This window comes from Acanthisitta chloris, unplaced genomic scaffold (genome assembly GCF_000695815.1).
Source record: "Acanthisitta chloris isolate BGI_N310 unplaced genomic scaffold, ASM69581v1 scaffold14984, whole genome shotgun sequence".
NCBI classification, from domain to species: domain Eukaryota; kingdom Metazoa; phylum Chordata; class Aves; order Passeriformes; family Acanthisittidae; genus Acanthisitta; species Acanthisitta chloris.
Genome location: NW_008668902.1, coordinates 18,093 through 28,913, shown reverse-complemented (window position 1 = coordinate 28,913; position 10,821 = coordinate 18,093). Strand labels below are relative to the sequence as shown.

Here is a 10,821-nt window from a genome sequence, read left to right as displayed (position 1 = left end):
CCTAATAGCTTTTGAATAGTTCTGGGGTATTCATATGACCTTGGCTTTGGGGAATAGCCCATCTGATGACACACATTACCTGCTTCAGTGTAGGCTTGGCTGATTTTCATCAAACTAACTTGGACACTAGCTTTTGGCTTTTTTTCTTTCCCCTGCATCCACCAGTATTGTTTTCTGCAATGGGAAACACCTTAGCTATGCTGTTCTGTTTGGTTTAGGTGCTACCATTTGCAACAGGCTGGGCTTGGTCTACATCACAGCATGTAGAGACTGTGATTGCACCTCTGTGTCCTTCCTTGTCACTTACAGTCAGAGGCATGACAAGCAATCTGCATTACTGATTCTCCTTGCTTTGGAGCTAGCAGTTAAATGATCTGTAACTGGAGTCAATCACTGCTCAGACAGACAGCAGCGACACTGTCTGACACCCCAAACTAAATGTGGAGTTTCTCAGTCTGAACGTCGTTCTCTTCTTCAAAGCTAGGAGAGCCAGAAGCAAAGGCAAGAGATGTTCCAGCCTGATCTTCCATCAAGTGTGAGTTGGGCACAGGTTGCCCCGAGAAGATGTGGATATCCCATCCCTGGCAATGTTCAAACCCCCAGTGGATGGAACTTGGAGCAACCTGGGCTAGTGGAAGTTGTCCCTGCTCATGGCAAGGGGTGGAACTAGATGGTCTTTAAGGTCCCTTCCAACCCAAACCATTCTGTGATTGTATTTATTATTAGACCCACTTCACATGGGGAAGCATCACAAGTGAGAGTTAGAGGCACCAAGGCACTCAAGGACCTGTTCTGATGAGATCAGTGTCTCTACTCTCTCCCCAGCCTTGGTGCCATGTGTGGTCCAGCACTGGCTCTGTCCCAGGGGTTACTTTGCAAAGCAGTGACTCACCAGTTCCAGGAAGCAATGTATTCATGGAATGTGCAGCAAAAGGATCTTAAAGCCATTTTCAGATTATTATTTTCCCCATTTTTCCTTGTCAGTTTTAGAAATTGTTTTTCCCAGCAGAATGGCTGGGAAAATTCAACATGCTGTTAAAGTTGTGAGATGTTTCCTTTTGCTTTTCATCTCCACTCAGACAACCTTTCACACCTGGACAGGTGACTGACTTGCTGAGTGTAAGGATTGGTGATGTGTCAGCTGAACCTCAAGGATGGAGAACGGCCTGGACACTCTGAGCCTGGACCACAGTTGCAATGTGACATGTTGAAGATGAATTCAGCACAGGTGACCACAGAGATGAGTTGTATTAGCTGATACTGTGCTGGTTAGGAAAGGACACGTGGCCAGTGCTGCAACCCATCTGAGAGCAATGCTGAGTCAGCTGGTGTAGCTTGAGCTTCTTGAGTTCTTTTGGAAGCTCTTGTGGTGCTCCCCATCTCCAGCTCCACTGTGTTGTGTAAGTGCCAGCATCTCTGGAATGCTTTCTCACCACAGAGATGAGTTGTATTAGCTGATACTGTGCTGGTTAGGAAAGGACACGTGGCCAGTGCTGCAACCCATCTGAGAGCAATGCTGAGTCAGCTGGTGTAGCTTGAGCTTCTTGAGTTCTTTTGGAAGCTCTTGTGGTGCTCCCCATCTCCAGCTCCACTGTGTTGTGTAAGTGCCAGCATCTCTGGAATGCTTTCTCCCATCTGATCCATGACTCTCTTCCATCTGATCCATGACTCACAACCAAATAGTTGTTACAGATGGTCCTTTTCACTTAAAATAAGACCTGATTTGTTTAATCTTGGAATAGTTCATGCCATGTTCCTCAGCCTCCATTCGTGGATAGACTTAGGGAACAGCTTGGGATGACTCCTGAGCCTCTTTCCTGGGTAGTAGCTGTTGGTCTACCCGTGATACTGGGTTAACTGTGACCTTGAAACCACCCTAGATGCATACAATCCTCTGTGTTTCCATGGCTATCACCAGTTGTCTTATCCAAGAGTTTAGCTAACTTTTCTTTTTGGCTGGAGTTCACAAATTATTTCCTTCTCATATAAGCAAGCACAAGATGTTTTGTCAGTCCAGCTACATTGTGGCTGTCTCGTGCTATACAATACCTTGCCTGAGATCACAGAGGCTGTGTATACACTGTCTGCTGTTGTATTACTCATATTATAATAATGTTCAGGAGAACAAAGATTGCTTGGGCATGTGTTTTTAGAGACACAGATTCTCTGTAACACCTCCTTGCTAAGAGATCTTCGATGATCCCACCAGCTAATTGCCAGCACAGTGAATCACAAGAATAACATCATTTTAGATGTTATTCTTGTCACTTTAAAGGATTCCAAATAATACTTTTGTTTCTTGTGAACCAAAAGTGGCAATTACGTAGACATTAGGGTTTCTACATTCCTTGCACATTGCTGTGTGCAAGCTGAGGAATATGAAGTTAACCAGCATTGACTTTCTACACTGGTGACTGGGTGTGATTTGCTAACCTGCATGTTTTCTGCTTGTGCACCATCCCTTGCAGTGTCTACATGATTTGTCCTTGAGCAAATGACTATGTGCATTGTGCAACTGTCCCTTGTGATAGAAGCAGCACATTCTCTGAATGTCCTTCAAGCTGTACTTTCCTCTTGACCTCTGAGCTTGGCTGTGGGATGGATTTTGTGATGCTCCCAAACTCTACAGCATCTTCAGTAAGTCTCCATTGAAATGGTAATTTCTAGAGCACACTTCAGGCTCATCTCAGCTTTAGATAAAAATTAAATGTGGATTGCTTCCTTCTGCATATTGAATACTAAGGGATGCACTCATTTGTTCCCTCTGCAGACACATGATGCTCTGCCAATTTCCTTAATCCAGGCACAGAAGCAGTCAGCAATTGTTTCCATTCACTTTTGATTCCATCTGTAAAAGGAAATACCTGCAATCACCAGAGGCTTTTCAGAACAAGGATTTTGTAGAACTTGTCCAATTTCAACAAACTTTTTGTCTGCTGGCTTAATGGGCACTATCTGACTGCACATCAGGGTGTCAGTTTTAGCTCCCATTGTGCTGCCATGTGTTTTGCAGTGCAGAGATCATCAGTTATTTTAGGATTTCCCCATCTCTTGCAGGTCCTCTACAGACCTGCCAAAGGAGTCTAACCCCCCTGCAATATTTTAAACTTTGCTTTGTAAGTGGATTACTCACTGGACTGATGTCAGCTTATATTTAATATTAATTTTCAGACTTGCAGGAGTAGTCATTCTTTATTCCATCTACTTCTAGACTAATATCCCACCCTTGTCTCACATTTTTTGCCACTTCTCTGTCTATGTGATGTTGCTAATATCCAGCAACCCTATGGCTGGATCCTCTGTAACACTTCATATTTATCTACAGAGAGACAGGAGTAGATACATGAATGCACTACCATTTATCAGAGTAAATGAAGACAGAGAGCTTTATTAGAAGGCTCACAGCTGATTTAAATTAATATTGCCAACTCTGAGGTTTTACAAAGCTTCTGGAAGAAGCTTTGTAAAACAATAGCTGTGTCTGCACTGGAAATTAAGGCTGGTATTGAGATGTAGTCAGTTTTGCAGTCAGACATCACAGATTCATAGAATCACAGAATTTTAGGGGTTGGAATAGACCTTAGAAACCATCTAGTCCCAACCTCCTGCCCTGGGCAGGGACATTTCCCACCGGAGCAGGTTGCTCAAGGCTTTAGCCAACCTGGCTGTGAACACTGCCAGGGTTGGGGCAGCCACAGCCTCCCTGGGCAACCTGGGACAGTATCTCACCACCCTCACAGGGAAAAATCTTTTTCCTAATATCTTGCCTAAATTTCTCCTCCTTTAATTTGAACCTGTTTCCCCTTGCACTATCACTGCAGCTCCTTAGAAAGAGTCTCTTTCCAGCTTCCCTGTAGCCCCTTCAGATACTGAAAGGCTACTATGGGGTCTCCATTGGAACCTTCTCTTCTCCAGGCTGAACAGTCCCAACTTTCTCAGCCTGTCCTCACAGGGGAGATTCAGGCATGACCAGTGCAGAAAGCAGCTCTAAGCCCAGCTGGACTGTTTGTGCCTCTCCCTTTTGCTGCCCCCAGTAACCCACCCTGCATGGGAAGGGTGAGGAGGGATGTGATGTGCATGACCACAACTCTGACCTCTCTGAAACTCCAGTACTGACTCCTTCTGCCTGGTCACATTCAACTTGTTCCTGCAATAATAGCTATAAGGGTCCAACCAGATGGATAAAATCTGGATGTATGTTTATAAGAGCTCAGGCAGAGATAAACCTGTGCTTACCTGGCTCAGGAAAACATCTGTCCCAGCTGTGCACTTCACTACGTGCTGGTGCAATGAAGCTGGGAGCATGGCAGGAGTACAAAGGCAGAGAGTCATTTGCTCTATGCAGTGCATTTGGATTCTGGATGTGGAGCATGACTTTCCAGAAACTGGGCTCAGAATTTCACAAAATATTCCCTTTTTTTTTTTCCCATTTGACCTGAGCTAATCAGAAGCAATCAAGTCAAGTGACACTGATGTAACCCTTATTCCTCTTTAATTTCTAACCCCAATTATACCTGTCATTACTTCCTTTTTTCTTGTGGGTTTGTTTTAACCATTTTTTTTTTTTACAAAAACAATTTCAAGCAGAAAATTTCACTCGGAGTGTGTCTAGAAACCAGTTTCACTTCCCTTGTTCTCTGCAACTCTGAGTGACGTGCAGTGAGAAGCAGGAGTGGTGAAACACAATTCTTGGCACTGCAGGAGGTTTCTTGCTCCAGGGCTCTGAGTGACACCCATGCTGCCTTCTCCTGCTCTCCTGGCCTCCTGAAGATGCCCAGGAGAGGAGCTCTTCCCCCGTGGACCCTCCTGGTGCTGCTGCAGCTGGCACTTGTCCCATCACCACTGACACGCTGCCTCCTCAGCCTGCCCTGCTTGGAGGTATGTCAGCTCAAAGTGAGCACAAAATCCTTGGAGTTTCTCTGGTGCAACTTTTCCCTCTGTTTGGGAGATTTGTGCATGAAGCCTGTTGTCTGGTAGTTGTCTTAGGAAAGCTCATCTCTTTTTTCCCCAAGGTTGTTACCAAGGCAATTGAAGTATTTGAAAGAAATGCTGGTCTCAAAAACATTTGAGAACCAGAACCAGAGCGTGAACCGATGAACCTTTTCTTCTTGTTGGCTTTCTGTACCTCTGAGGGTGCTGTAGTATAGTTAATGTAACAGATTATGTTTCCCTTGGAAGAGATCCAAGCCTTGTCTATAAATTCTGCAAAATACAGTACTTTTTCCTGATTTGAATTGCAGAGTCATATCTCCACTATCCCAAGTTCCTGACACTGACCAACTGCATTTTGCAAAGTTTTGCTGACAATTATTACTTACAGAATCACTTTGGTTTGGGCTGCCTGATTATCTGCAGGGTAGCAGAGCTGAGAGCTGAGCCTGGACACACAGTACCTGTGTATGTGTTTGTCTCACTGACTCTCTCACAATGTTGCTGCTGCCTCATCCACAGCCTCGAGGAACACTGTCCTGTAGTTTCCATCTGCTTCAATCAGCAAGAAATGTAGCTCTTCCTAGGGAGTAGGTTCTATTAGAAGTGGGAAAGATGCTTAGGAAGTACAAGATTATTTCCTAAAACTCAGGGTAGCTCATTTAGAAATGACCTGCAAGATTAGTCATTCTGCTGCTCCTGCTTTCCTGACAGTGTAGTGTTCTGGCACTTCATGAAGAGCAGATGTTGACCATGACTGGATCTGCCACTGTTACAGGTCATCCCTAACACAACTTTCAGATGCACAGGACTGAACATCTCTGGAGTTACTGCTGAAGTCCCAAATACAACCCAGAACCTGGATCTGAGTTTTAGCAATCTGGAATCACTCTGGTCAAATTATTTTTCAGCAGTCCCTGAACTGCAGCTTCTGGATCTTTCCAGGTAATGAGCTCTTTTATGAGGATACTGGTTAGTCTTCCTTCACCAGGTGGACCACTGTGGTAGCTTATTTTGAGGTCTTTTGGTCTTGGCTACTCAGGGCTTGTTTTGCTTGTGTCTTTATCCCTGTGTCCATGATTTTGCACATCCCATTGGTGAAGTGATGTGCAGCTTTTAGTCCAGTTACTGAGTGCAGTAACCCTCCGTGCAGAGCTGGGTCTGTCAGTCTGATCTTGTAGGTTGGCATGTGAGAAGGAGGAGGAAGATGTTTTACTTGTCTCTGAACAAGAAAAATGTCAGACTTTTCACTGTTACAAAAACTCTGAAGTGGAACATCTTGGGTGAGCTGTTTTTCTAATCACAGTTCAAAAAAAAAATTAAGGTGAAGGTACATTCATTTTCTAAAAGGCTGTTTTAAAATATCAACATATTCTCTTTTCCCTTCTCCTCACATATCTGGGGGACTACATGGGGGAGGCTTATTAGCAAATTTGAATTGATGTATAATTTCCATTGACTTGAGACAACAGTTTCTCTGGGTAAATTGTTTCACTGAAAAATGTCACTCAGTCCCATCACAGCTCCAGCTCTGAAGTGACTGAGTGGCAGAGCACGTTTGCTCTAAAACACTTTCTGGATTAGAAAACTAATTTTGCTGGAATTCACTGCATAACGGATTTGAGTCTCAAATTCTGGATCTTCCCACAGGAAACCATCTTTAGGTGGCCACACTCTTCCTTTTCTTTAGAGCCAACATGGCCTGGGGTCTGCTCCCTCTCAGACATCAGCAGCAGATCTGCTGACAGAGTTGTGAGTGTTGCCACAGCTGCACCATGCCCAGATGTGACTGAGGGGACAGTCTGAAGGCTGTGAGGGTGCAAAAGGTAAAGGAGGACTGTATCTGGTTGGTTCTACCACCAGTGATGGTCATCACAATGTCACTTTGGCCTAAACAGAAAGCTACAATTCTTCTTTCCTGCTGCCTGCATGAAGTTTTGACCTTCACTGTGGCTCAAGGTCTCTTGTTCTGCAGCTGAACCTCAGTTCCAGAGGAAGGAGGAGGTGAGAGGAGGTCTCCTGCTGTGGAAGGGTTGCTGACTCTGCCCAACACAGCAAAGCCAAACCAATCTCCAACGCAAGGCTGAGCCTGAGGATGTCACAGCAGCACTTAGTGCTGCAGTGTTAGTGAATGTGAAAGGAACAGTGTTTCATGCACTTCTATTCTCTTTTCCTGCCCAACAGGTGCCACCTCCATACAATAGAAGATAACTCCTTTATGGATCTTCATAGACTTTCCACCTTAATTTTAACTGCCAATTCCCTCCAGTACCTGGGGACAGCAGCCTTCAATGGCTTAACATCTCTGAAAAAGCTAGTACTGGTGGAAACCAACACATCCTCTCTGAATGACCTGCCCATTGGACACTTGCATACCCTGCAGGAGCTAAATTTGGGCCACAACAACATTGCTTCATTGAAGCTTCCCAAGTATTTCACCAACCTGACCTCTCTCAGGCACCTGAACTTTCGCTCTAACAATATCACATACATTTCCAAAGGAGACCTTGATGCTCTGAGGGGAGGGAACAGGCTCAACCTTATGCTAGTGCTTTCCCTGAATAATATAAAATGCATAGAGCCAGGGTCCTTTGCAAAGATTCACCTTGGGGAGCTGGTTCTAAGGTCCACATTTGAGAACTTCAGCGTGATGCACACTTCTCTTCTAGGCCTGAAGGATTTACAGGTCAATAGACTAATAGTTGGAGAATTCAGTGACCAGTGGAGACTGAGAGAATTTCAGAGAGGACTCTTGAGTGGACTGTGCCAGGTACAGATGCAAGAGTTTGTCTTAATATGTTTCAGAAAATTTCGCAGTAATACAGACACTCTTTTTAACTGCATAAGCAACGTTTCCAGTATTAGGTTGGTGGACCTTGGACTTGAGGTGCTATCAGAGGTTCCTATGTTCTCTCAAGTGAAGCAGCTGGAATGCAAGAAATGTGATTTTGATGAAGTGCCTGCTAAGAACATTTCTCTTTTCAAGGAGCTGAGAGTGTTTCGTATGACCAAGGGCACATACCTCAAGAGTTTTGAGCAGAAATTTGAGAATTTAAGTAAGCTGGAGGTCATAGACTTGAGTGAGAATCGCCTCTCCTTCAAACAGTGCTGCTCCCCTCAGTTTCAAAATTGTTCAAACTTGAAACACTTGAACCTAAGCTTCAATTCTGCTATCCACTTGTCTGGAGATTTCACTAATGTGAAGAATTTGTTATATTTGGACTTACAGCACACAAAGTTATTTGGCCCTGGCTCCTTCCCTGTCTTTCTATCCCTTCGGAAACTCATTTACCTTGATATTTCCCATACCAAAACTCACGTTCACTCCCAGTGTACATTCTGTGGCTTGGACTCTTTGCAAGTGCTCAAGATGTCAGGCAACTCCTTTGAGAACAATAAGCTGGCAAACAACTTCAAAAACCTAAGCCACCTCCACACCTTGGATATTTCAAGTTGCATGTTAGTCCAGGTGGATCGAAGCACATTTGATGCCCTCTCTGAACTAAAAGAGCTAAACATCAGCAACAATAAGCTCCTGACTTTTGATCCTGGAGTCTACCAGCCTCTCCAAGCCCTCAGAGTCCTGGATTTCAGTAACAATCAGCTGACTGTTCTGTTGGACTCAGCCCTGGAAATCCTGCCTGAGAGCCTGGTCCTGTTAGACATCTCTCAAAACCTGTTTGACTGCTCTTGTGCACACCTAAATTTTCTGAAATGGGTCAAGGAAAAGCAGGAGCTACTGCAGAACAAGGAGTTGATGATATGCCACACACCTGTGGACATGAAGAATGTCAACCTGTCAAGCTTTGACCTGTCCTCCTGCCATGTCAATGCAAGGAAAGTGACCTTCTTAGTGCTCGTATTCCTCATTGTAGCAGTGTCCCTCTTCTTGATTTACAAGTACTACTTCCAGCTATACTACACATTGGTGCTGCTCAGTGGGTGCAAACACTCTGCAGAAAGAGGTGACACCTATGATGCCTTTGTTATCCACTCCAGCAAAGATCAAGAATGGGTGATAAAAGAGCTGGTGGAACCCTTAGAAGGGGGAACACCTCCCTTCCACCTGTGTCTGTACTACAGGGATTTTCTACCAGGGGTACCCGTTGTCACCAATATTATCCAAGAAGGTTTTCTCAGTAGCAGAAATGTCATTGCAGTCATCTCTACTGACTTTCTGGAAAGTAAGTGGTGTAGCTTTGAGTTTGACATTGCCCAGTCCTGGCAGCTTGTTGAGGGAAAGGCTGGAATCATCATGATTGTACTAGAAAAAGTAGATAAGGCCTTGCTGAGACAGAGGCTGGGACTGTCCCGATACCTGAGGAGGAACACCTACCTGGAGTGGAAAAACAAGGAAATAAGTAAGCAAATCTTCATGAGACAGCTGACAGGAGTCTTGCTAGAGGGCAGAAATTGGAATCAAGAGGAGATAAAGCTCATGTGAAGATAAAGAGCGATGCCTGCTCTCCTGTCCTGGCCTTGGCTGATGGATGGTGGTCAGACGTTGGTTCTTCTGTTGCTGTGCAGTCAGAGGGAGTGGATGGAGGCACTGCAAAAGCACTACAGAAACACCTGTCTTGCTGGTCACCCTTTCTCAAGCAAACTTGCAAGCTAAAGAGTGACAAGAGCCAGAAGAGCTATACCTGCCTGAGCTCCATGTTTGTGGCTGTCAACCAAAGCTGGTCCAGCAATCCACACAGGTCTGGTGGGTCAGTGAACAGACAAACTGCTCTTACTGTCATTTGTCTGCCTCTGAAACTGGATTTGAGTCCTGGAGCCATTTGCCCAGTGGAACTTCAGGGTCTGTTGCTTTGGGCAGAACGCAGGGTCTCCAGGGCAGAGTAAAGATACAGGGTTCTTGACTTTAAAACTGGTTGGAAACAGAAGCAAAGTTTGGATTCAGAAAGTCTTGTGTTTGCCTCTTTAAGCACCATGACTCAGGGGAAAACCCCTCCAGTGAGCAATGGGGTTCCTACAGCACACACCACCTGGCAGCTACTCAGTGAAGCTGAGCAGTTATGTCATCAGCAGGGAGAGAGGTTTCCATTGGTGGGAAATTTCCCCAGTATGTTTTGTTCAGTTTTCTTTAGACCAAGATGAAATATTAAAACCATTACCTGAAACTCTTGGTTATATCCACATTATATATAGCATTTGAGAGAGCACTTTAGGGTTTTCTTGTGGGATCCAAAAACCACTGGGACCAGAACAAGCCATAGAAATGTTTAACAACTTTAAAGTCAAATACTTCTTTTCTCCAACTGTTTCTCCTCACCTGATGTTTCTGGATATACTGTGTGGGACTGTCCTATGTGAACAAGATTGAGCAAAGTGTTTTTATGTTTACAGCCAGCCAGTTCTAGAATAAGCTTTCCACTCTCTAAACTAGCCTTAATTCACTGTTGGAAGGTGCTGCAGGAGTCTCCATGGTGTGAAAGGGACTTCAGATCAGCATGTGTGCTCAGCCTTTCCCAGGGCACAGCTGCTGCCTGGAACAGGACAGTCACTGGATGGGGGAGTTTTACCTTTGTTTCACTAAGAACATGCCTGACATTTTGCAGGGAGAAGAGATAGAGGAGAAAAGTCTGGGTTAGCTCAACCAAATGTATCTCAGCACTTCCCTGAATAAAGGGAAGGAAAGTCTAAATGCCATGGAATCATATTACAGAGCACTCCATCGATGTGTCGGATATTGGATAGCGTGGGAGTATTGCTCTCTATTTACCAAAGGCTTTAGTTGGGATTAATCACTGAATTACTCTAGTTTTAAACTTGCAAATCCTTCTATAATCAATGATGTTCTGCAGAGGTAAAACAGAAGCAATTGAGTGGTGAATCAGATCTGATATTTATTCAGAAGGGAGGGCCTGATCCAGCTCCCTTTTCTAAGCA

At 44.6% G+C, this 10,821-nt stretch overlaps 1 protein-coding gene across 1 annotated transcript; it reads left to right on the top strand.

The window, feature by feature from the left end:
* The first annotated feature begins 4,770 nt into the window (after nucleotides 1-4,770).
* TLR4 (toll-like receptor 4) lies at nucleotides 4,771-9,373 on the top strand. The gene is made up of 3 exons (XM_009073130.1): nucleotides 4,771-4,878; nucleotides 5,708-5,874; nucleotides 7,114-9,373. Exons 1-3 carry the CDS (start codon nucleotides 4,771-4,773, stop codon nucleotides 9,371-9,373), a joined length of 2,535 nt encoding a protein of 844 aa, XP_009071378.1.
* The last annotated feature ends 1,448 nt before the right edge of the window (nucleotides 9,374-10,821 follow it).

What these genes read in the sequence shown, in the direction of transcription:
- TLR4 (XM_009073130.1), top strand. Translation starts at nt 4,771, where the DNA reads ATGCCCAGGAGAGGAGCTCTTCCCCCGTGGACCCTCCTGGTGCTGCTG. An exon ending in TCAGCCTGCCCTGCTTGGAG is followed by an intron (nt 4,879 to 5,707) that starts GTATGTCAGCTC and finishes CCACTGTTACAG; the next exon opens with GTCATCCCTAACACAACTTT. An exon ending in CAGCTTCTGGATCTTTCCAG is followed by an intron (nt 5,875 to 7,113) that starts GTAATGAGCTCT and finishes CCTGCCCAACAG; the next exon opens with GTGCCACCTCCATACAATAG.